This window comes from Colossoma macropomum, unplaced genomic scaffold (genome assembly GCF_904425465.1).
Source record: "Colossoma macropomum unplaced genomic scaffold, Colossoma_macropomum, whole genome shotgun sequence".
NCBI lineage: Eukaryota > Metazoa > Chordata > Actinopteri > Characiformes > Serrasalmidae > Colossoma > Colossoma macropomum.
This window is the reverse complement of record NW_023494806.1, coordinates 26,509,269-26,536,892: the sequence shown is the minus strand read 5'-3', so window position 1 is coordinate 26,536,892 and position 27,624 is coordinate 26,509,269. Positions and strand designations below refer to the sequence as shown.

At 37.3% G+C, this 27,624-nt stretch overlaps 1 protein-coding gene across 4 annotated transcripts in view; it reads left to right on the top strand.

Annotated features, from left to right (window-relative positions):
* npr3 (natriuretic peptide receptor 3) overlaps positions 1-27,624 on the top strand; it is a 38,859-nt gene that overhangs the window by 8,220 nt on the left and 3,015 nt on the right. Inside the window, exons 2-7 of one of the 4 annotated variants that reach the window (XM_036599001.1) lie at positions 9,613-9,735; positions 10,223-10,398; positions 22,681-22,816; positions 25,465-25,559; positions 26,020-26,098; positions 27,377-27,461. In XM_036599001.1, coding sequence (XP_036454894.1) covers positions 9,613-9,735; positions 10,223-10,398; positions 22,681-22,816; positions 25,465-25,559; positions 26,020-26,098; positions 27,377-27,461 — 694 coding nt within the window. Of the gene's footprint in view, positions 1-9,612; positions 9,736-10,222; positions 10,399-22,680; positions 22,817-25,464; positions 25,560-26,019; positions 26,141-27,373; positions 27,462-27,624 lie in introns of all 4 variants that reach the window. The other 3 variants (XM_036598999.1, XM_036598998.1, XM_036598997.1) reach the window with 3 other exon arrangements.

Below are 27,624 nucleotides of genomic sequence, written 5' to 3'. Positions count from 1 at the left end.
AAATATTTCACACAATGTTCACTGGGAGTTTAACACTACAAAGCAAAGCATTTGCTTTTCTGATTTAGCTTGTCCTCTTAAATCTGTAAACACTCTCACATGTATTCTGGTATGGTATGAAAAGAATCTGAGGCTTGAAATTCTCCTGTGATTTGCAATTCTGGGCATAACAAATTGTTATGATGAAATGAGACAGTTTTTGATTCAGAAACAAATCTGCTTGTGCTTCAGATAGTGACTTAGGACTTCATTATGACATGACACATGGTCCAGTTTAAGTGTGGAATGACAGGTAATTACATCGAAGTGTACTTCCAACTCCCACACCTAGAGGTAAGTGATGTTTCTGCGCTACAATACAGTCTAGAGCATGGGTCACTTTTCCGTGAAGGGCTGGTGTGGCTGTAGGTTTTCATTCCAGCCAAGCAGGAGGACACCAGCCTTTTCTGGATAGGATTGCTGTATAAAGCGTAGTGTCTGGTATTGTATTTATTTGACACTTGTTTTGTTGTATTTATCCATCCTCATTATTTGTCATGACAGAAACCTAACAACCTTTGGCCTCTGTGTCTTTGTCAGCATGGTTGGTATTTGATTCAAGTTCCTTAGTTTAGGTTTAGACACATTCTTCACTTCAATCCTCAGTCTCCCTTGCAGGAATGATACTGGCTTGAAGCACTCACAGCCTCTTTAATTTGTTGTATTTGGTGAGTACAGCAGCCTTGATATCATCATCTGCCTCTGGAAGCTCTTCATCCCTGCACAATCCTCTTGCATCTCACCAGTGACAAGAGTCTCATCATACAATCTTACAATCTTCCTATTCTTGTGTCCCTCCCAACGTGTTGGCAGTGTGCTTAAAGAGGGTGAAGAAAATCTCAGCAGTATCTTCCTTCCTGAATCCAGGGATCTCCTCATGGAGCCACAGAGGTCCATCTGGTTCTTGAGCTCATGCAACATGTCTCTTTTGGCTTGCATTTTTATTGGACACCCACCATGTTTTGAACTTTAGGAAAACCATCTCTCAAGTTTATTTTGCAAGCAAAAGTGCATTCATTACAATGGAATTCATCACACTGAACAGTTTTACATTGATGACATCCAGAGTGAATAAATTTTGCACAGAAAACTTTGCATCAACTTGTTAGTTGCTAAGTTTGTTTCCTGGCTAAGGGCAGGTGCAGTTATAAGTCACCCCACTGGTGAAAACCGCATCAGTTATATATACATATTTGTTAGTATACAGTGTGCAGCATTATGGTCTTGAGTGTACATAGTTATGTGGTATAATTATGTATAATGTTGTGCGTTCACCGTTAGCAAGTTAACTCTTGCTAACTGCATCAAAATTGAGGATTTTTCTGTCGCTAATGTTCAAGTCCAGCTTTGGTCATACCTGTTTTGCAAGGCAACAAACTGCAAGTGTCTGTTGTGATTGCAGATTAAGGTTGAATTTTCCAAGGTCTTCTGTCTGATGATGCTGCAGACACTCCTACTCGTGCACTGGCTACCTGCAGATAACATTGGAGTACTTTGGCAATCCTACCGTATATTGTAGAGCAGGAGTCAAAAAGGGGAACCTAAAAGCCAAGTGGGTCCTGTTACAAAGAATGAACCCTGTCCTTTTTAGCTCTGAATACCCTCTCCCCCAAAAGCAAATCAGACAGTTTTACCATTATATAAGTTGTTGAATATTAGTTGCTTTTAAATTTAGTATTTTCAGGTTGTAGTGAAAACCTCTCTAATGACCCAATTTTGGTTGTTTTCAACTACATGACTGGGTTACTGTTGAATACAACACACACTGAGATGATCTGACCCAGCAATTTGGGTTAACAATATAACCTGGCAAGTCGGGTTAACCACTCAGCACATATTTTTAATTATATTAATTAGATTGCTGGGTTAATTACTGTAATACATCTAAAAGTATTATTAAAAAAACTATATGCTAAAGCTATCACAAACAACTATACAGTTGCCCACTACTAATGAATTTTAGATGTGGTAATGCAGATCAGACATATACACAATACTACACAGATTTTAAATACATTTTAGACCAAAAAATCTGAAATCTTTTTGTTTTTGTTTATGTTTCACATAAAAACTAAATAAATAGCAGTCATTGATTTTAAAGGATGTACGGACATGGCCTTAACACCTCAGCTTTATAAAGGTACTCCATGTTTGTTCCAACCTAAAATAGTTGGGCGGAAAAAGAGAAAGAAAAAGTGGAGGAAGTTTAAAAACTAACCAGATAATGAAATATCAGAAGTAAGACTTGGACTTCTACTTTACCAACCATAGTGGGTTAAAAGGCTAGTAGGACATAGAGTCACATAGACTCTGTTCAACCTGGTATTTGGATTTGGAGTTCTATAAAAGTTGTAGTAGCTATCATAAACTGAACCTGGGCTAAACCTTAGCATTGACAAAGCGAACACACACAGCTACACAGAGTTCACTGTGTTAGTCTAGTGAACTGGAAGTGTAGCGTTAATTAAACTTTTCTTAATGGGCATGTTTAGTTAAGATTGTGCCTGGCTATTTGGTCACCGTTGATTTGGCCACAGTAACAGCAGTTACCACCTGTTAAGGTGAAGAGGAGCTAACTATGAGTGAGCGTTACTAAACTCGGTATAAAAACTAGCTACTGTGGTATAACCTGGATTGATTTAATGAGAATATAGTAAAAGCTCATGTTTATTAACAAATTGACATCTGCATACTACATTTTTATTTCATAAGCCACAATTTAGAGAGGGAACAACTGTTGTGAGGTAAAAACGTGCTAAAAGTGTAGCATGGTGACATAGCTCACTAGCTAAGATAATGCTAATGAGGCAAACAAGTGACTAATGTTACTCAAAAAGTTTCAGTTAGGTACAAAAGCAGTTACAAACCTTTTATATCTGCCCCATTTGCTGCTATATGTCAATGTCTACATTTTGTGGCAAAGTGGAGGAGGGATAGAAAAGGCTAGCTTGCTAACAAACCGAACCAAATTGTTTTTTTTCTTGTAGATTTCTAGTAGGGTAATATGTGTAAGGAGAGATATTTTATGCAGAACTGGCACAAATCTTTAAAGTGCATTTTATTAGTTTGTGATAGATGACCGAACAGATGACCTGAGTGGTTGGCGATTCTACAGTCAATGTTTAATTACCATAAATTATAGGAGTTGTTCTTGTATATATTAGCATATATTATAAATGTTCTTGGGTGCAGTTGTACCTTGAGGCGTTGTTGTTCCAGACCCATTAACCCCTTTCACAGTAGTCATAAAATGCTGTTTCTTCCTGTTTTGGAGCTCTCTCTATTGAACTATACGCCGTTCCTTCATTTCCAACCCACCAGCTCTGTGGCCACTTGGGGGCCTGCAGAAAGAGGTTAAGCTCTTCATTGTGTGGATTCTGTGGTTATTTAAGGGTTTAGAGGAATAGTAACATGACAGTAATAGACCCAAAATAAGTCTGTATGTTTTGTTATTAAAGCATGCTCACAGACTGTGGTCTACTTTTGTGGCTTAACTTTCATGTGCGGAGTTCAGTGTTCGGTTCTTGTTTAATGACAATTTTTTTTTTCCACTTGAGAATGAACTCCACTGAAGTTCCCCACAAAGAGACAGATGCCAGTATAAAGTTCGTAAGGATAGCCATTGATTTTGGATGCTGCTCCTAGCAAGAGAGCATTTATTATGATGTTTAATACGTTATCATCATCACAAGCCTGTGCAGATTGCCAAATACTTCCTTCTTGCCTGCAGTTGTCTTTGTTAAAGATCTTTGAAAACAAGGTGAAAGTCGTCACTGGGACATTTTCCAGCACCTCTGACGTCTGATTTGATTCATAAAGCATCAAAATGATGGTGTTATTATCAGCAGCTCAATGTGTTTTTCAACCTTGAACTCATGGCAAAGGCTGCAGCATATCAGTGGGTATTACTGACAGCTGTGACGTCTGTAATAACAATCCAGATAACATTAACGACAAGGCCAAGCAGGCACATCAGCTTAATATGAATGATACTGTATGCCAAATGTTTCTATGGAGAAAAGATTGGATAGATGTGCCTAAATTCGTAAAATTGAGTTACAATAGTAAATAAGTTACAGGACCCAAATATTCAAGTCTACAACAAAAACATGTTACTGAAAAGTAATATTGGGACCTTCAAGTCACATCCCTTCAATAAATTGTATTCTGGCATTTTTGCTTGAGCTTCCAGATTAATTTATGGTGTTTTCAGTTCCCATATTATTTTTTGCATATATAACTCTGCAAGTGAGAGGTATATAGAGCAAAATTTAATGGATTTGTCAATATGCAGTTTTGCAGCTTGCCAGTGATGTAAAATTCAGATAATTGATAATATGGGCAGATATGATTGATTACAGTAAAAAATTAGACAAGACAGTGCTGCTGCTGCTGCTGATGATGATGATGGTAATAACGATGATGATGATGGTGATGATAGTGTTTTGAGTTTAAATATACCAATTTAGCCTTTATCCCTGTAAAAAGTGAGCAGATGGTGACTGCCAGCTTAACAGTCTCCAGAAAAGACTGGCATCAGAAGTGAGCTTTATTGGTAGGATTTTTGCAAATACTAATAAATCTAGGGGACTTCAGTATCTGCCAACATTATTGGTGAGGCCGTTATACACTTATAATGCTTTAAAAATGCTTGCAGCATTCTATAAATGACCAGTAGTTTAACAGCACTCATCAAGAATTTAGCTAGTTAGAAAATAGTCTAGGTTTAAAAAGTCTCTGATGTAATAGCTGTGAGAAAAGATTTCTCTGTGCAATTATACTAGGTGTTGTCTTTTATCAGATTAGCTTTGTGTTTAATTGGCACAATGTTCATTATTGTAATGTTACCACTATCTAACAATTGCGCTGTTATAATAGATTATCATGTTTTATAACCAGGACTTTAATACACTCTTGGCAAAAAGGGTTCCAATATATAGTACTTATGTAATATACTACTAAATAGTATAGTTCTTTAACAATAGCATAACCATTTTAGTGCTGTATAGAATCATCTGTATACAACTGGCTTTTCATCATAGATAAAGAATCCTTTGACCATTGAAAGAACCATTTATGCATTCACATGATTCCTTGTGTGTTCACAGTTCAATATAATAACCATTGCCTTTATCAAATAACACTCAAAGAAACCCCTTTTTAAAAGTGTAGTTTAGGGATGGTCGATAAGGGAAAAATATTATGTTACAGTACTTAAAGACGTTCACATACGCATTTCATGTCATGATATTTTGGCACAAATACACTAGTAATGCCACATTTAAAAACTTATTTAAAAACCTCTTTGTACAGTCATGTTTTACAAACTGCACCAAATTTAAATCCATTATACTTTTTGTGATGAGGCATGCAGAGTTCATTAAGTACTGACAAAATCCACGACATGCTTAGAAAAGCATATTGTTTACAATAATAACAAAATTTATCACAATGAACATGAAATATTGATATATTGCCCACCTCTAGTGTAGTTTGAAATGCTAATGTTTGACATGTTGTACGTGTTGTGTGTAATGTAACCTGATGATATGTTATTTTTGACAAATTGTTGCTTTGAGTTTAACAAAGTTTAGCTTTGCCTCAGAGGCTGAGGTGCCCAGATTTAGTTGAAGAGATTCCATTAATCAAGGCCTTCAGGAGCATCTGGATGTTAGAACCAAGTGTGGGAACTAAACTCTCCAGGGTGATAGATCTCTATGACCAGAGTTGACCACCCCTGCTCAAGGGTACTGTGAATTAAACCACCTAAGGCTTGAATGTAGCATAAAAATGCATCATTGTATTGTAATTTTTTAATTTTATAATTGATTAGAGCTGCAAAAAAAAACCCAAATATTTTGATAGTCAAGTAGTCATGTGAGTTAATTGATTAATAAACGATTAATCAGCTTACATGTGATTTGTAAATGTTTAGATGTGTAAATGTTTGGGAATATTCTGAAATTTCTGAACATGTTCTAAGGTTCTGTTTACCAAGAACTAAATTACCACCACAGGAAAAGAACATGTGACACTTGTTCAATCTTGCCCGTTACAGTAAGTAATAAGCATAAGCTAAGAATAAGTGATATAATAATAAATATGTAGATTAACGTTATAGCTTTTTAGACTGCAGCATCATTTAAGAGATTTTTGCTATTTGTGAATAGGTTTCCAGGATGAGCAGATGGCATTTTTTTGAGTTACTTTTTAAGCTAATGTATGGAATTAGCTAGCTAATGTATATAACGCTGTGACAGGATGAGCTGCTGAATGTTCAGTAGTTTTTTAAACTAGCCTACTAAACACTTCTAATTAACAGACACTTCTGTGTTAGTATGTTCCAGTGACGTTAGTAACATTAGTAATGTAACATGATGAGCTTTAGTGATGTTTGTAAGGGTAACACTAGCTTGATCTGACAAATCACTTAAAGTGTGAACTGCGTAGCTTCGTTTGTCAGAACACAGCCATAATTGTTCTTTTTCTTTTGCTATCTGCTCAAATAGGTACGACACTGTAAGTGAATTGCTGCCCTCTTCAGGTTAAATCATTAACTCACTCTAGGGCGCCACTTTGAAAATGTAAATAGAAAATTGACAACAGTTTTTGATGATGATTTTTATTGTTGACATTATTAATGTCAAATGATTGTTTAATTATAATATATTCAAATAATATTCAGTAAAGTATGCAGTCATTTTTACTACCACACAAAGGGTAATAAAACAATAACAGTCAGATCTCATCAATCTTCATAACTGTTTATGGAAAAATGTTACTCTCCTCTGACCTATTAGTGTCGTGGAGATTTCGGAATATGACCAAAACTTCTCTGTGTTTATGTAAAGCAGTGCTTAAAAACATTACGCCCCTCTTATAATTGTACGGCTCTTTGAGCCTTAACGATGAGGCATAACTGACTAGCCAGACTGTGAGTGACTGGGAGTTTTTGTTACAATGGATCAAGTGTACTTTGATGCGGATGGAATACAGTGTTGCAATGTTTTCACAGTGAATGACGTGCGCGTCGAACCATGAGCTGGCCCAGTGTAGGCCTGCAGAGTGGTCCTCGGGGGCATAGAGGAGGGAATTCACTGAGCGGAGATAGGTTATTATACTGCCACTTACTTTGCATCGCACTCTGCACTGGTCTGCAACAGAGTAACCCTGCAGTCTCTAACAACATGTTACACGTTTTCACAGTGATATTATTTGCATGCATTTGCAGTACTATACTTTTAAAATTACCTCCAGACACACGAAATGTGGCATGCTGGCAGTAAGTGTGCCATGTGTTGCCCCTTGCATTCCTCAGCTCATTTGTAACTAGCGTCAGTGGGAAAATCCAGATTTTTGAAATATTGCTGGCTGGGGCTGTACCCCATGGAATCGCCGGAGAGTGGACACAGGGCCCGTAGTGTGCTGCGCACTCCGTAATTAAAGGGTGCCATAGAGCAGGAGTACTGAGGTGAAGTTTGTCCCACTCTGCTGAGGATATTTCAGGCGGTACGCTACACTGACAGAGTTGTAGGGAATGTTCCAGCACTCTGAATCTTCCTATTTATGGGACACCTTGAGTTTTTTTTAAAACTCTCTGTTTGCATGCTTATTTGTTTGTTTATTTATTTTCAACCTCTGTGCTCCATGGGAAAATATTTTACACACCAAGCTGTTTTTTTTTCTTCGTAGTCTGGCCAAAAATGAAGTTATTCTTCAGCATTTACATGACATAATTTTTTTTTACATGTTGAGCTCGATTTGCGATGTGCACATAAGGTTTACATACATGTAATTAGTGAATTAAGCCAGAAAATAGGATGTTAACTTTTTTATTTTTTTAATTTGCACTGAGTACTGTGTCAAAAAGTAACATTTAATGTGCATGCTTATTATTTTTTTTTTAATGAGAGCGCTTAATTGTGCACTTATATCATAAACACAATTCGAAATGCACGTTTAAACAGTTCATCCTCTTAAGAGGGGCTGGAAAAATACAGAAATATATACTCCCAATCCTGCCAAAGACTGGGAATATATTGTGTTATCAGCATTGGAGTTTAATAGCATTCAAGATTTTTCAATACTGATACAGTTCGAGTGCTCCTGTTCAAATTACATGTTTTGTTGATTTTCTAAGTGAAAATAATTTACACATCCTTTACAGGGGACACACTTCTGAACATTTAAATGCACAGTTAGCTGTTTATTTGAAATTAATATATTAAATATATTTTTAATATATAATGCAATGTATTAAACTTAACAAATTAATAGAAATTGTGCACTAATATTTGCAGAAAAAATGCCGTAGTTAAGTTTGTTCCCAAAAGTGGGTTTGGCCAGTTGCCGACAGCATCATGGGGTGCACTCGCTAACTTGGTAAGCTAACTTTGTTCGGTGTGGTTTGGTAAAATCACACTCTTATAAGACATAAATTACTTTTGCATTACATCTTTTAGTTTTTAGAGGGTTTTTAGAGTTTTAAAACATACCATTCACTCCTTTAAGATCCATATATGCAAACTAAGCTGTCACTGGTTTTTGTGATGTCACGCCAACTATTAATTTACTAATATCCACCTAGTCAGCCTACTACAGTTTAGTCCCATTCACAATGAAGTTATAAAGAGTGTTTCAACCCAGACTGTTTTTGATGGGGCACAATATAAGAGAACAGATCAGAACAGAGGTCATTTACAATAGCCTGTTCAAATCTAAGGCATAAAAAGAAGTTGTGTAAAAATAAATTAGGACTGTTTTTGGTGCATAAAACCACAAAAAAATGTTTTAAGTGGACAAAATGAAGTAATAATTTAGGATGTAGACCCTTTGACAGCTTTAATGGAACTACAACATCAGCCAGTTAAGCCAACGTTCATGTTTCACTAAGAAAAATGTTCTGTGCGTAGAAGGCTGCAGCACAGCTTTATGTGTTTTTGGTGCAGGTATTACCACAGTTAAAAAACACGCTACCTTGTGCTGCTACAGAATGTATTAAAACCAGACAACTTATTAGGACTTATATAGGACATGGACTACACATGAAGAGATAACACAGTTTTTGAGACACGTGTTTTCATCAAGCCACAGATGATGCGTTTTGATAGCTATCGCAACGGTTGCGATAGCTGCGGTTGCGGTTTATCTGCATTTACCAATCACCTCAAGCCTTTGGCTTAAAGGAGAAATGAGTGTGAGTGCTGGAAGTGGGTGTATTTATTGGCAGTAACATATTAAATACTAACCAAGAAGCACTGCCATGAATAATAACGGCGTACAGAGTATAATGAAACAGACAAATCACCAGCATGATTATTGGCTCACCAACGCTGATCAGGCCGATTACTTAGGTAGTGAAATTTGGTATTGAATGACACAATTTTTAGACACTATGTAGTGTTAAAGTAATATGGTCATACTATAAAGTAATGCATTTTGAAACCCGGCCCTAATTATCATCATCATCATCGTCATCACATTTCACCGCTTGAGCAAACAATGTGAACAGCTACATGAGTCTGTACTCTTACAAACATCTAACGTGTTTTTGTTTTCTTTATAATTTTGCAGTGGTGATCATGTGCCTCCATGCAGATGTCGTACGAGATGTCATGTTAAAGGCCCATCGGCGAGGATTAACCAACAGCAACAGACTCTTTTTCAACATTGAGCTATTCAACTCCTCGTCCTATGGTAAAGCTAAATCTTTTGCTTATGTGTTTGCTGTGTGCTGATTGCTAAGCATATCTGCATGGTCAGGATGTTCTGCTGCACTGTAGAGTTTGCCCGCTCTGACCGTTGGCACAGTCCACCAGAAAAAAAGTGCAAATCCTCCAGTTCTTCTGCTTGATAGAGATTACATTCAGGAAGTGTTTGGCTCAGCGGAGCAGTGCCCGAATATTGTTTGGTGTGTGCAGGCCATCAAGATGTTCCATTCCAGTACAGGACAATTCCTGTCTACCAAAAACTCACGGTTGTTCCAGACATAATCTCTGCAGTATGAGCAAATAGTCTTTGAAAACCAGTGGCCGTTCAAATGAAATGTATTTTTTATAATTTACTATTTTAACTCACATTCATTCAGAATTGTTCCACAATTTTTTATTTAATTAAGACAACCATCGGTGTTGTTTTGTGTGTTATGATTTTTTTCATATAAAGACAAAGCCTTGTTTTACAGGGGATGGATCTTGGAGGAGAGGAGACAAGTATGACAATGAGGCCAAGGCAGCCTATGCTTTTCTGAACACAGTGACACTAATGAGGTCTACCAAGCCTGAGTTTGTGGATTTCTCTTTAGAGATGAGAAAGTCCCAACAGAAGACAGGTGTGGATGATTGTGAAGGCTGCAATGATGTACGTAAGTCTATGAAACAAATTAGTACAATATGGCTTCATGTTACATGTTATACACTGCAAAATTGTATATTACAGTATTGGCAGACATCATGTCATTGTATTAAATACAGTTTTAAACTCAGTAAATAACTACAAATTGTGTACTAAAACTTGCAAAAAAATGCCATATTTAGTTGTGTTCTCTGTAGAGATGTTAACTTATTTTCACTTTGAAAATCAACAAAACAGCAATTTGACCAGGTTTGTTCAAAGGTTTGCATACAACTGTATGTGCATTAGTTTTCCAGCTGGTAGGTAAGGCGCCATCCACTGAATTTTTATTTTGAGGCATTTAGTTGGATACGAACACTTCATACACCTTATACACGTCTTTTTATTCAGTTACTTATGATACATTGTGTGTCATTTATGTCATATGCCTATTTCCACTTCCAGTAACTAAGAGCCTGGCGGGTCAGGTCAGGAAATACTATTTAATTCATGTAACCACGTAAAGCTTTTCAGTTAGTTTTTTAGTTATAAATTAAATATTTTAAATTGAATTTGAAATAATTAGTTTATCTGCTATGGAATGACTGAAAATAAAAATTGGTCATTATAACAACACTAAAAATGATATTTCACTTTACTGAGCTAGTTTTGTGGTATTTGATTCATGTAGTATTTCTACATTTCTATGAAATCTATGAATTATTAATGTCTGCATGCAGTTGGTAAAGTTCAAAATGGCTTCACAACTAAAAAATCAAGTTTGGATACAATATTTACCATAGTTCCGAAAAAATGAATTACCAACATTAAAACCAACATACTACAGATGTTATTTTATTAATCACAGATGTAGATGACTAGCAAGCACAATATAAAGAAACAGCAAAATAGTAAATACAAACGATGGATTTCCAAAATACCTTTATTCTTCTCCAGGGAGTCTTCTGTCTTCTTATATCTTGTATTGTGGAAGGTGGATCTGTTGTACACAGAATTTCTTTCAGAGGCACTTGAAAGGCACTTAAATGCGTGAAATATAATGCTTGCCAAATACAAAGATATTTGCTTGCTTAACATTGTTAAATGATCGTGAAATACAAACAGTGAAGTCTACTAATTTGTTTCTGTGCCACCCCAACAAGTAGTATTTCAGCAGCCAACAAGTGCTTTGAGAATTTCTTCAACACTGGAAAAGCATCCCAAGTGGCTCCTTATGAAGCTACTTGAGAGAATGCCAATAGTGTGCAAAACTGCATCAAGGCAAGGGTAGAAACTTTGAAGAATCTAAAATATGAGAGTTTTGATTTTTGATTTTTTAACACTTGTTGGTGATTACATAATTGTTCATTTTGTAATTTTGATTGTTTTAATAGTGTTGGCTTTACTATTATCCTAAAACATGGAAAATAGTGAAAATATAGAAAGCCTTTTTGTGAGTATGTCCAAACTCTGTATGATTTCATTTGTGCCTCATTGTAGCACAACAAAATACTCAATACTCATGCTAACCCTTCCAGAGACATTATAGTGATGTCTGAAATTAAAGACAAGACAATCATAAACATATGAACAATCAAACGATAAAATAAATATTCACTCTTAATGTTAGTTTCTTCTCTGAAATCTTATTTTAAAGTTTTGTACTTTGCACAGTTTAGAGCTTTCTCGCTTAAACACAGTATCACTTTATTCTTGAAGGGCTCATTTATTAGGTGATGAGTTGAATTAGGTGTGTTTGAGGAGGAAACACTAAACTCTGCCTTGCAAAGATTCTTCAAGATGAGTTTGAGATGTAGAGAAATTCACATACCATTTATTCTTTTATATGGTGAAAAAACCTATAAATGCAATGTGAAGACAGACCTGTTACTGTCTAAACACCCTGTTGCATAACATATTTTGACAGGAAACTTCAAAACATCACCTTTTTTTCTAACCTTTCTTCACAATGCACAGTCAGTCATTAAGCCATTCAAATGTGCCTGAAACAGAACTCCACCCATTGAATTGCTGAGGCTTGCTGTCAGCTTTTTTATGTAGTTTTTGAATATTCCAAATGCTATATATCGAAAAGGGCATTTTTGAGCAAGAGTGTCTGTTCTGTTTATTCTCTTTCCATCACTCCTCGACTCCTTCTGTTTCCATCCGAGTTTTCCATCTGTGTTTGATTTGGTGAGAGCAAGTGGCGGATTCTCAGACATAGCCCAGTATTCTGAAGACTCCATTCACTTTGTGAGCCCTTGTGAATGCCTGAATGAGGTAACCTGGGGTTCCATAAAGTGCTCGTATGAGTGCTTGCAGAGACACGGCTGTTCAGCCCAGCTCTTTTGTCTGTGGCACGTCAGCTTACTTTGAAAAGCCATCAGTGATTTGTCAGGGGAGGCAGTGGGAGCTGTCATGTCGAAACAAACAGTTGCTGATAAATCGATTCGCTGAGGTTAATAAGCTCAGTGGGGTCCCTGCCACTTTCGACCGGCTCAATTGCTAGATCAACAGGACCCACAGAAGGCAGGAGGTGGCCTCCGGTTGGGGACCATTGGCTGGGGCTAGTGTCCTCAAGAACCACAGCCAGGGACCAACTGCATGTGAACAAAGAGCATTCTGAATCCATATATAAATGTCAAGCCTTCACTGTGCCAGGCACAATTACTTTATTGTACCGAATCCTTAAAGTTACACCTCCCCTGTGAAAATATGGCCTTAGTGGCCAGAAATATAAGCTTGATTGCCAGATCACAAATGTGTCAGTAGCTGGTTTGCTTGTAGAGGAGGCTTGTAGCATCTGTTCGTTTTTGCTGAGTCCGACGTTGTGTGGATGCATACTAAATTACTGACTGGGGTGAAGAATGCTCGCTTTATTCATTAAGGAAGGTGATACATTTTTTCGGATAGGCTTACAGTGGCTCGTGTTCTTATGGGCACCCAAGCCTGTTTTCAGCAATTCATGCATGCTGCCAGGGAATGTAAGCCTGGCCATTTGCACAGTACTCATCACATACGTAAAAGCTGCAGGAGCAATGACACTTTCTAACGTAACTGAATGCTTGATTGTCTGTATGAAAAACTGAGTTCTTCTGTACACACACACACACACACACACACACACACACACACACATATATATATATGTGTGTGTGTGTGTGTGTGTGTGTGTGTGTGTGTGTGTGTGTGTGTTTATATATGTGTGTGTGTATATCGCTGTTGTCGGAACAAAACCTCGTATCTCCATAATGGTAACTTTACAGGAGAAGAGAAAAAAACATACTTTACTTTTTAATCTAAGTTAATGGAACCAGTAATTTTGAGCCGTTTCTTTTGGTCCATTCATCATGAAATTTTGACACAGTGTAAAAGGCAAAAGGTATTTTCAAAGTATGTAAAAAACTGAAAAACAACAAAAAAAAGTCACCGCTGTATGTGTATACACCGATCAGGCATAACATTATGACCACCTCCTTGTTTCTACACTCATTGTCCAGACCCACTTGTCTGAGTGGATCAGACACAGCAGTGCCGCTGGAGTTTTTAAACACCTCAGTGTCACTGCTGGACTGAGAATAGTCCACCAACCAAAAACATCCAGCCAATAGTGTCCTGTGGGCAGCGTCCTGTGACCACTGATGGATGACCAACACAAACTGTGCAGCAGCAGATGAGCTATCGTCTCTGACTTTACATCTACAAGGTGGACTGACAAGGTAGGAGTGTCTAATAGAGTGGACAGTGAGTGGACACAGTGTTTAAAAACTCCAGCAGCACTGCTGTGTCTGAACCACTCTTACCAGCGCAACACACACTAACACACCACCACCACGCCAGTGTCACTGCAGTTCTGAGAATGATCCACCATCCAAATAGTACCTGCTCTAACAAAGTATGCAGAGAAACAGATGGACAACAGTCTGTAATTGTAGAACTACAAAGTGCACCTATATAGTAAGTGGAGCCGATAAAATGGACAATGAGCGTAGAAACAAGGAGGTGGTCACAATGTTATGCCTGATCGGTGTATATATATATATATATATATTATTATATATCTATATATATATATATATCAGTGTATATATTGCTACGCAAATAGCAAAATATAAAATTACCAAAGCACCATTCACTATTATGCAAAAGAAAAAAGTAACAGCTACATACATCAGCACTGCAATCACAATTTTGTGCACTGAAGAGCTGAGAGACAGTTAACATTACCTCAACAGATTTTTATATAGAGGCTATAGAAACAAATAAATACATCGCTGCTGTTGGAAGAAAACCTTGTATCTCCATTTTGTCGTTTTTCAGTTTTGGACGTAATTTGAAAATACCCGTTGTCCTTTACATTGTTTGTAAATTTCATGATGAATGAACCAAAAGGAATGACCCACAATGACTTGGAAAAATGTCTGGTTCTATTGACTTACATTATAAGTAAAGAAGGTTTTTTCCTTCTCCTCGTACCCTTTTGGAGGTACGAGGTTTTATTCTGACAACAGCGATATATATGTATATCTTTCATATATAGGCGCACAGGAACACATACATATTTTTGTATTAATATATTCATTAAATATTTTATTTTTGTTTAGTTATGAAATATGTTTGTTGTGACAGTAGCCATTACTGAGTGTGAGAACAAGCTGAATGCTAAATTTACTCGTCCATCACGTGGGAAAACAAGGTTCAGTCCCGGCGCAGAGGCACACTTTGCTCTTGCCATCGTTCTGATACAAGTTAATCTTGGTTTCATCTGTCCACGAGACCTTTTTCCAGAACCCTGTAGGCTTTTTCAAGTACTTTTTAGTAACCTGTATCTGGTCTTCCTGTTGTTGTGTATTTGTAGTGTAGCCTCTGTATTTTTGTACTTGAAGTCATCTGTGGACAGTAGCCATTGACAAATCTGGAGGGTTTCTGATCTGTTGAACAAGAAGTGAAATGTAAGTTTTCACAATACGGTTAATGATTGATTAAATGTAAAGGAAGCTCGTAACAGCCATGGCAGATGACCACAACTGTCATCATCAGATAAACAGTACTTAAAGCTTTCTTCTTAGAGAGATGAAGGAGAAAATCAGTCTACTCTTGCTTCAGATCTGACAAATAGACTAAACACTTTTTTTTTCACTGAAAATTGAGTAACTTGTGCTTCAGCCATTTTGAGTAGAAATTGAACAAACACATGGTGGTTATTGACTTTGCACATTAAATTACATCTATTTTTAATTGTATTCATTGACTCACACTGCTGTTGTGAAGTGACCTCAGGTCTGAGAAACCCACTATGCAAATTAAAATTAGACTCAAATAAAATCCAATAGAATTCACAAAAGATCCCACAAAGATGGGATTGTTATACAGCACTACAAAAGTGCTAAAGGCTAAAGCTGCTCTGAAAATGCATTGCATTTACTTGGTTCAAATGTTGCACATCCTTTCCACAAGAATAGTTAGTTAGTCTTGTCTATAATTGTGCTGATTTAATCTATTTTATTCAAGTGGAAATGTCGTAAAGTCAGTGCATTCCTTTTTTCAGTGTAAGAAGGAACAGATCTGCAAAGGTTAGGAATGTTGCCTCGCTGGGGACATGGTCTGACCCATGACTGTGGTCTCTGTCTGGGTTAGCGACTTATGAGAGGAGAGTTCAGGGCTAAAAGATGAAGATAAGGAACAAAGACACTCATGTTCTGGCTCCAACAAAGCTCTCTGCCCACGCATCATTATGCAGCGGGCTTCCACACAATACCCAGCCACTTGTTCAAGCGCTGTGTCCAAAGTCAATCCCTGCTAGACCCAACATCCTTGAAATAATTATTCATGTTGCTCAGCACATGGCAAATATTTGTATGCTCTGATGACCAGTAGGTGGGTGTGTTGGATTACTGCACAGTTACTGGACAAGTGTAATATATTTTATGATTAAAGTAGTGGTCCTTTTAAGTTCTCTAGACAACACATAAAGGTTTTGAAAGATGTAGGAGGCAGTGTTGAAGTGATGCTCTAAGGATGTATGTGTTTATGAAGCTGTCAACAATCCTCCTCAAGAGGGTTAAAAAACAGCCGAGATGTAGTGGCTTCATTATGATTATTATTATTATTTTATTTTAAAGAACAATTATTGGCACATTATTGTACAAAGTAGCTTAGATTAACAGTTTGGCTTTTTGTGCCAGATTGAAGATTTGCAGATTTCAGTCAGATTTATGATTTTTTCCATCTTAGCTCAGCTTTTGCATGTGAGGCACTGCAGATTGTTCAAGCTTGACAGTTTTTTATGAAGGTTTTGGTGTACAATTTTGTTTAGGGCTGCAACTACTGAATATTTACATTTTTATGTAACTATTTTATTAAGTATTATCTTGAATATTCTAGAAAGAGAAACACTCAGGGCATGTTTTACTTTAATAACAGAATTTTACTTAATAGTATTTTTCACTCTTGCATAAATTCGGGTTATTTTTCTTTTTAATAAAATGTAAGTGAAACACTACAAGGTATTGAAATAATATCTCTGATAATTATTTTAATATCAAGATTAAATACAAGATATCATGGTAAATTGTGCATTCTGCCCAATCTGGCAACTTTTAATCAACTCTTGTCAGTGAACAGGGGTTAATAATCTAATAATAATTATAAAAACCACTTTATACTGGAGCACATGCCATGTGAGCAGGTGCTGACTTGCGGTCTGAATAGTTTTGCTCTAGCTCTGATTCTGGGTCATAAATGCTCTTCAGAACATGCTGGCTACCTAGCAATCCAGATTATTTGGATTGCACCTGTAGTGAAGACCAGTACTATCTCCTTGAATTGCAAGAATCTCACAGTCTGTGCTAAATCATAATCTCCGAATAGTCCGGCGTGCAGAGCTTGCAAGTACGTACCATCAGTAACTCCGAGGCTAACATTAGTATTTGGCTTGATAAATAAACACTTGTTGTCACAGAATTGTGTGGGTTAATGAAAGTGGTGTATGTTTTGGTTCTTCAAATTATTTTTCCATTTCTGAGTGTTTTAATTATCAAATTTATCGAATATTATTTAATCATGCCAGACTTTCAGATGCCTAGACTTCACTAAAAGTGTTCAGAAATCAGATAACTTGAAAACAAAGGTACCAATTTACAGGGCAGTTGCGCCTCAGGCAGTTGATTGAGGCTGTCTTTAACATCAGTGCAGTGAATAAGAGATTTTCACTGCATTCCGCCTGCAGACTGCAGATGAATGTAAAACCACCCACAATTGCTTTTTTCCACAGAGACGTTGATCTCTTATCTTGTGCAAGATGCACAGACAACTTTTTTTGTTTTTTCTGGACCATTTAGCTGCCCTGAAGACTCCTGGGACCTGAACTGGCTGTGACAAATCTGCAAGAAAGAGACAAACAAAGGAAGTAACACACCCAGTGTTATTACGGACTGTTCATTCCGCCTCATTCATCTCGAGCTGATAAACAAAGCAGGATATCACAGTGTTCAGGACAATCACAGACACGAGGTTGGACCGTCTCTGTAGAACACATTCTTATCCTTCTCCGAGGACTGAGTTGTCTTTGTAGTTGACAAAGTGAATAATGTTGCCAATTCCCATTGACCCAGCTGTAAGATTATCTTCATAATATCTATTGTTCATGAGGTATCTATGTTCAAAAGATACAGCAGTAAGCATAACTGAAGTGTTTTGTTCTTACATTTAAATGAAGGCTGCGTTGTCCAGGAGTGACAGTAAGCCTGCTTTGGGTAATTCTGCACCATGGTGAGGAAACTGACATGCGGTTGCTTGTTTTGGTGCTCGTCCCTGAGGCTAATCAGCCTAAAGGAAAAAGCTACAGGAGAAAATACTGGGACTAATAAGCTGAAAGCATAGATTTGTTTTGGCTTGTCATAGTTTGTCTCTGACATGACAAAACCTTGAATCTCAGAAATGGTAACTTTTATTATAAGCTAATGTAATGAGATTATGATAAGATTTAAATAATTTTGGACCATTTTCTCTTGGTCCATTCATCATTTATCATTTAGATCCAATCCTGTTTCACCCCTCGCCCCTACCACTTAACCCTAACCCTCTGTTTTGCGCTTACACATAGACGGGTAGGGTGAAGTGTTAGGGCTGCATGGCCTTGCAACGGAGGCTTTGCAGGGACACACTCCAAACAGAGAAAAATGGCAAGATGGCTGCGCAAGCGAACAAAAAACTCACAAATGTGAGTTTTTTCTGTGTTAAAAAAATTATGATAACCATTGTATTATCTTAGTTTAATGATGTTACAATGCATTATGGTCTTTTTCTTCATAACAAACATAAAAATCACTAGTAGTTTGATGATGTCTCGGTAGCTAGGGAAATTTTCCGTTTCACTTTAAATGGTGCAGCAGTTACATTCTGGCATCAGAACTGCTGCACCATTTAAGGTGGAACTGGGAAGCTGGTCAACAGCTGACTTCAGCTTCATATCACCAAAGAATTAGGGGTGGGTGATAATAAATAATTATCATCCCCCCTCTTTGAAGGCATATGATTCCCTAAATTTAGCCCAGTGAGGTTACTGAACTTTACCCTCCTCTGCCATCACTGCAGACTGGCAGGGTCGCCTACAGAGCACCGCTAGTGGTCTGTTAATGAAGTAATGTTCTTCTTTATTTGTGGTTTGTCCCATTTCGTAGGGAAAGATTTCAACCATTACCCCTTGTAACGCAGTGGCAAGGGGCAAGGTGACACACAAAAACAGGGAGTAGGGCTAAAAATAAGATATGGGATTGGGCCTTAATGTGTCCACTCTTCATCCTTATTACAGCTTCCGTTCTTTTTTAAGACTTGCTTTTAGTTTGTAAAAGACATTTGCAGAGGTACTTTTCCGTGCTTCCTGTAAACTTCCTCCAAAGTTCAGTCTTAGACATTGGTTGCATTTTCTGCTTCTCACAATCCAAATAATCTCAAACTCATTCAGTAATATAGGGGTCTGGGCTCTGGTGTGGCCAGACCATGGTTCTCATTATTCCTTCAGCTTCTTTAGTTGAGGAGTACATCTGGATCTTCTTAGCAGTGTGCTTGGATCCGTTGTTTTGCTGTAGAATTAATTTTTTCCCAACCAAGTTTTCCAGTGCATACTGCACGGTGTACTGAAATTTTGGTTTGTACTTATCAGCATCATGATGCTATACCTCCCTAAATTTGCTCTGATCCTCCACCGTGCTTGACTGAGGTTGTAAGTTTCAAAAAGTCTTTCGTTGCTTCAGCAATGTACAACTGCCTTCAGCTGATGAAACCTCACTCCACATCTCAGGTGACCAGAGTTCATGGTCTTGTGCAATTTTAAATCTGCTGTATCTCCTGTTCTCAATAGTGGCTTCTTGACAGCTACACATTCTTTCAGACTCATAGTGTTGAGTTGTCTTCTCACGGTGGAAGGATGGACAGAAACACTCGTGGATACTGTGTGTTTGTCTGGAGGACGTTCATTATGAATAAACACATAGGTAGGAGTGGGCAATATAGCAATTTTTATGGCCCTCGAGATAAAGTACATCACAATACTCTTTTTTAGCATATCATGGATATCGTCAGTACTTAAACCGAACAACTGCATGTTTCATTAGAAAGAGAGTATAATGAGGACACTGTATTCACAGTTCTCAGTTATTCTGGTTCTTTACAAATCTCTGAAAAACTGTCATGAAAATACCTTCATGATGTTATATATAATATAACATAGGCACTAAAGTTTTTTTCAGAGAAATATGGTGTTTTTTCCAAAGTCAGTTGGAGTTATAGCTTTTGTTTATAGCTTACGGTGAGTGTTACTGCTGTCAGCATATTGCAAAAAATATGCAAAAAAATCCTGTAGCCACAAGAGCCGTGAAAGCGTTTTTTCTCATGAAAAAAGTCACCCAGGGTGACAGCTCCATTGAAACAGGCCACAAACTGTGAGGTAGCAGAGCATAAATCCTCAGCCCATGACAGTGGACTCGTTCCAGGGAAGACGTCACCCGCAGTTCAACATCTCTTTTCTTATGACACGTGAAGCTGAAGCCTTGTGTGGTCTTCACGGCTGGCTTCTCCTCAGCAACCTGGCTACTGACTCTCAGCCACTTGTACATGACACACAGCTCAGTGATGTATTTCCTCTTTTCAGCGAGGATTCCCAGGCTCTTGCCCAAGGAATCAAAGATGTTTCCCCTCCACAAATGTTGCCAACCTGGTGGCTGTTCCAAATACAAGAAGGAGGGGACCTGACACGGTTGACTGGTTCTTTTTTTCCTCTTAGGTTTTTCTTCCACAAGACAGGCCATAAAGAAGGGCCATTTGCCCTGCATTTTGGAAGAGGTCTCTACAAATTAGACCAGAATCTGAGGACTGAAACGCAGACAGTTTATGCGTGGGGCTTTACAAAAACTGTTAGCAACAGTGCCCGATCTCGAATGTCAGCAAAGGTTTATGTTTCGCAAAGAAAATGCACGACATACTACACACCAAATGTGGAATGTTCATTCGAATACATTGTGTTGCTGAATTGCAAACTGTGCTTTCTGTGAAAACACTGTGGGCTTTGTTATTATCAGAGCACTCTGAGATTTCTCTGTAGCTCACACTTCCAGAAGAGAATATGTATATAAACAGTTGTATAACTATATCAGCTTTTCCTGCTGTTCCATTCCTATTAGGCAGTCGAAGGTGAATGTAAATATACAGCGATCCCAGCCGCCAGTTATTGAATCTCCCCTCGAGCAGCCGTCCCACTAAGCCCTGGGTTTTACTATTGTTTGCTTTGGGGAGCAGACACGCAACATGCTGTAACGCAGGAATGGACCATTAGTCCCTATCATAACATAAGCAACTATTAGAGTTAACTTTTTCAGTATTTAAAGCTCTTGTGCACTTCTTATTGATAGCTGATTTAACTATGGAAGCATTTATTAGCAGATTCCACATTCATTTTTCTAGAATGACAGTAATGTACTGTAGGTAAAGTAGAAATGTTGTTGGTATTAGAATCAGCAATGGTTACGGCCAATTAGTATTACAGTAGGGTGGAGATTGTTGACCTGTGCAAATGAAACATTATATACTGTGTGTTGTTTAAGATGGCTGTAATATGTCAGTTAATTATTGGCTCTTTGTGAATGGTTTTCAGTCATGTATTATGGGCCTAATTTCACTACTCTGAACAGTCTTTCCTTGGCTTTTCTTTGCATGTCTGATTTACAATTTAATTACTGTCTGAACCACAGTCTAGCCAAGATTCTCTGGAGGCTTAAGGCTACTGCACACCGGATGCACCAAACCATTGTTTTAATAAAATTCGCCATCATTCGCCGTCTACAACTACTTTCAGTACTGCACACCATTCAGGATTTTGCTATTACTGCATTAAATTAAACCTAGAACCAAGCCGCAAAAACCAATAGTAGATGACCTGTCTTGAAATGTATACATTTACACACCTGCAAAGTAAACAGTTAATAATCATCTTTTACCATAGCTAACCTTATTAGCCTAGTCACATTGTTACTTATTTCTCCTTGTAAAACAGCATGTTAGTCATAATAGTTAGCTGATCTTCATTGTGATACATTAAATGATATTCTGTATATATATATTTTGTTCCATTAAGTCTGTTTTTAGTTGAGCGAAGAATGGACTGCTTTTGTGGTATAGCTGTGCTTTGTACTATTTCCTGTGTGACGCTCTGGTGTGCAGTAGCCTTTAAAGTCTCCTTTTGTTTTATTATTCTTTTCTAATATAATTACATAATTACATATTTATTTACATAAAGAGTTAGATAATTAATCACACTGACTGCCAATGTACATTCAGCTTCAAGTCTGCACTTCTGACTGTTTTCCATTTATTTCAATGTTAATGAAAAAACAAGGAAATAATTGTAGATGTCTTTCCACAAAACAAGATCAAACATCAAACTCGAATCATACTAAAGGGTCTTCTCTTTAACTTCAGTGTTTCAGCAAGCTATGTATAAGAAATAATCGATATTGCCTTGCAGCATGCTTTTGTAACCACCAATGATACCTGCAGCTTCTAAACGTTTAACATCAAACTAGTCACCTACTAGTTTTTGAAGATATAGCATAACCTGTGAGGGTAGGGCAGATCAGAAATACAGGAGTCGTCTTCATTATTCAAGTCATCATAATGTCATAATTTAGCACCTTTTTTTATCAGAATTTCACATTTTTGTCCCTGATTTGTCATTTAATACTGTTCTAGAAGCTGTTTTGCAAATGAAATGATCTGCCTTTTCCTAAAGTCTGCTTTGAATTTGATATGTTTCAGATCAACATGTTTATGGAAGGATTCCATGATGCTTTACTGCTGTATGCGCTGGCCTTAGACGAAGCAATCAAAAGCGGTCACTCTAAGAAGAATGGGAGGGAGATCTCGCATAGAATGTGGAACAGAACATTTGAAGGTAACTAGTGACATAAGTAGTAACATTAATAGTAGTCCTTCAGTTATTCAGTGCTGTTAATGTTTATTTTCTGTGGTTAAAAGTTTCTAAGGTCACTTGCTATTTTTGCTGTTTCTCGTACGTATAACTGGCCTAAGGCTATTTCATGACCTTTTTGATATAAACTGAACAGCGGTTATTTATATGCTTAAGTGTTTCCTGTGAAACGTGGTTTGACCTGTTTGATTTTGTGGGAAATTCTTCTGTGATGGAACCGGATGGGAAAAAGTAAACAGGGGCAACAAATGCGTCAGTAATCAAGTGCAACATTAACTTTTTAATTAGTGAATCAGCACCAGAGGGTCAGCTGTTAGTGTGACAAGAGGAGAAAATAAACACAGTACTTGCGTAACCTAAATTTAATCATGCTAGCATGCTAATTTTGTGTGTGTGAGCAAATGAAGATGAGAGAGGGAATTTATAAAAGGATGAAGATTATTTATTCAGTTCGGTTGTGATTTCTGGATTGAGCAGTAAAACATACACCTACGGGTCACTTGTGTTCAGGAGGTTCAGTACTAGTTGACCAGCTGTTACAAAAGTTCAAAACAGTTTGCCGTCTATGTCTCTGGTTCATTGTTAATAATTTAGCAGGAGGAGAGAATCCAAATCAGCATGTCCAGCGTCAAGGCGCTTTAGTCAAGATTGAAGACACTCAGCCTCTAGTGGTTAAATAGGTCAACACTGACAACACAGGAACTTTTCTTTTTTTTACTCTTTGGATTTGTTTCGATTTCCTGCCCATCAACACAAAGCGTGCCCCAGAGTTTGTTTAGAGATTTCCAGCATCACGAAGAATTGTAATGACTTTGCATTCTAGAAATGAAGTAGGCTTTTTATTGAGGTTATTGCCTTTCTTTATTATTTAGAGATAGATGATATCAAAATAATCTGTATAGCCTAAAGCTGGGCAATATGACAAAGGTATCCTTATCCCAATAAATTACATCTTTTTCTGAGTGTATTGTGTATATTGACAATACTTAAAAGAACACTGAACAACATAATTCATTATAAAAATGCATAATTAGTTTTTTTAATTCGATGTAGAGGAGCACAGTGTGTGAAACACTAAATAAAAACAATTTGTATTTTTAGCTTTGATGTTTTTTTTTTAAATCTGGCACTACTGGTTTCTTTTTTGGCTTCTCCAACTTATCCGATATCAGTGTCATATTGTATATCGCGAAAATGTCTTGAAATATCATGATATTATATCTTTGCCATATCGTCCACCACTAACCTGGCCTCATCTCAACAGACCACATCAACTGTGGTCCTTTTTATAGCTAAAACAACTATTACACAAGTTGTTAACAACAGTAAATGCCATGGCTACCATTTAATTTATCTCAGGGTAGTTGTAAATGCTTTCAGGAACCTAGCTAAAAGACAGAAGTGCCAAGAGAGGGCTGCAGTACGGCTCTTCCCTGACAAAATATTGGTGACATACCCTTCCTTTTCAGTTATTTGGAGAGACTTGCAGAGATTTGTCCAATAATGCAATCCAAGTACTTTCTAAACTTTTTTTGGTGAAGTCAACCCTTTGAAAAGTTCAGCTCTTCATACACAATGCGTTTACATACATGTTCCAGAGGAATGTTGCTAATTCTGCATCCAACTTCACGTGTAATAATTATCTCCATCTCGGTTCTTGTTTCAGCATGTTTCTTGGTGTTAAGTGTGATGGCATCACAATGTGTTTTTTCTCCACAGTACTAGGTCGTTCTACATATTTTCCAAGCTGTTTGTATAGGAAAAGAAAACATTGAAAGTACGGTTAATTTGGTAATATACTTAAAACCAAAATGATGTTTCGAAGGCCAAAACAACGCAGTGGTTTGAGTTTGTACGGTCGTTGTGTGCTTGCTGAACAGAACTACAAATTACAATGTTGTTTGTTCTGAGACCTCCTACTGACTGTGATTTGTCCTATTCATCACATCATTTGCTCTGAGACCTCCCCCTGACTGCAACTGGTCCCCTGCACAGAGCAAGCTTCTAGCGGTTCGATGATGGTTCCATTTCATTCAGTTCTTCCTGTTGTTTGAAGTGTACTTCCAGCATTAGTGTCTGTCAGTCTGGGCAAATGTGTTTAGACCTTTTTTTCAAATATGTTCATGTTTAAAATGAGCATAGAATCAAAAAGAAGGTTTGCTAAAAGAACAGTTCATGCCCAAAGCTGCAGAATTCACAGAGGAACAACGTTTAATTTGATTATCCCGTATTCTTTCTACTTTCATTCATAAGCTTTGCTTATAAAGTAGGTGCTCAGCCATGTCTGCTGCCCAAGCTGCTTTCATCAACCACAACGCCAGAACTAAACGTGAAATAACAATGTTTTGTTCTGTGGGAATCATCAGGAACAGGGTCATGTTTTTCCTTGTTAAATGAAATAATATTTTAAAAATGTCAAGAATTTGGGAACACAGACGCAGGGATGAAATTACCATTTCTTCAGACCATGCCAACAAAAACGGCGGGAGGCAGATGAGATTTCCTGTTGTATTGGCCGCCCGGAATTTTGTCGACTCTTGCTGGTGTTTTCCTTGGAATGTCTGACTCTTCCACCTAATTAATTTTCACATTCCTTACATTCTGTTGCACAGGCATTGCTGGCCAGGTGTCTATGGATGCCAATGGTGACAGAAATGGAGATTTCTCTGTGATGAGCATGACAAACCAGGAAACTGGAACCTATGAGGTAAGATTTATCTGTTTTATTGGAAGAATAAGGTATCAGGACATAACACAGTGAAAACAAATTTTATACTAATGTATTAAAAGGGCAGATTAATACACAGACTAATATGCTTGTTTTAAGTGGGGATTATATGGGAAATCACATTATATAGCTGCTATTGTTCTCTAAAGTTGATTAAAGTTAACCCATGATTCCAACTGCAGTGAGTGCAATAGTCAGGGAAGCTGAATTAGAATGACATGGAAATGAGAAAGACATAGTGTCACAGACAAACTATGCCTGCAGCTTTCTATAAAAAAGCCAAGTCCATGTAAGATTAAACACCTCTCCCTCTGCTTATATGTACATTATTTATTGTGTTATGTTCTGTTATGTGACTGTTAGATTAAAAACTTTGCAACACTGGAGAGAAAATAAAAAAATGATGCCGACTCTGATGCAGTTTTTTTTCTCTTTATAGACTGTCCTGAACTACTTTGGCACTAATGGAAGTTTCCAGATCATGCCAGGCTTCAACAGTGAACGGTTCATTCTGCGAGGTGCACCCAAGCCTCCAACCCCAGAACACACAAACAAATCATGTAAATTACCTCTGTTGCTTTAAGACCTATAGAAGTGTGGTGTTTAATCAACACAATTAGATTGGATAATCATGAACACAGTGAACAAATCTGATAGACCCGGGCTAGCTATGAATGAACAGCCCATGAATAGCGGCTGGTATAGCATAGTGGGTAACACTGCTGCCCTCCAAGCTACAGAGTGCGGTTTTCGATTCCCTGCTTAAGCAGGCACACCACACTATACCATTAACAGTCTTTGGGAAAGACTCCTAACACTACATTTGTTTACATCTGTAACATGAATAAATCATAAGTCACTCTAAATTAGTGCCATAATGCTAAATGCCATAAATGTAAATATACACCCCCAAAAAGTATTTGGCCATTTATAACATACTTAAAAATGTGTGCATTGTGTTAGAAAGCAGAATGTTAAATCAAGAAGCATTCATTTTAAATAGACCATTCCAAGACCTTTCAGAAGGCAGCAGGTATCTTTCAAATCATAGTCCTTTCCTATCCACTTCCACTTCTTTCATTTCAGCAGATTCTTTGCAGTTGTCTGCAGGTTTGCACACTTCTGAGTTCATGATCCCATCCGTGAACACAAGCTCACCACCGCTGTAAGAAAAATAGCCACAGAGTTTGGTTAGAAGTCTTCTCTAGGTTTCTCCACACAAAGTCTAACATCTGTTTGGTGTTGTGTTACAATGGATTTTACACAGAAAACTTCATTAAAGATTACCAATGGTTAAAGTGTCCGAATACTTTTTGGGGCCACTGTAAATGCAGCTTGGGCTGCAGAAAAAAGAATGATTTTTGGAATTGTAGTGATTTACAGCTTAATTCATAAATACTATGATTTTGACTGAAGATTTTATGAAGGTGATCTACAAGTCTTTTAAACATTTTCTAAAGGAATTTGTCAGCTGCCCGATGGCTTCAGTTATAAGTGAATTCAGTTAAAAGTGTGTTTCAAGACAACAGGTTTTCCATTGTTTTCTAAGTCAAGGAAATGTGTCAAAATTATCGTCTGTGGCTGTTGACCATTATAGCTTAGAGATTAGGTTAAAAAATACTGTATTCCTTTAATAGCAATCTAGTCAGTTATAAAACTTTAGATTATTGGTCATGAAATCATGGCCACCTAACCTAATTGCTGTAAAAAACAAATCTGACAACATGATCAGGATCAAGAGCTTTCAGTTAGTTGTAATATTCATTTCTAATGACTTCATTTTCTTTCCTAAGCAGGTGGACTAGGTTTATCAGCAGCGACTGGGATCATAGTTGGAGGGCTTCTTGGAACAGCACTACTTTTGGGATTCTACTTTTTTAGGTAAAACAACAAACTACACTAATATTTCACATATAATAAATACTGTTTATATAAGGTGATAAAAATATTTTAAACATTATAAATAATTTTAATAGGTTACATACAGGTTACAAATTAAATGAAAACCAACATGAAGTGTCTTATTAAGGTGTTTGGCCACCAA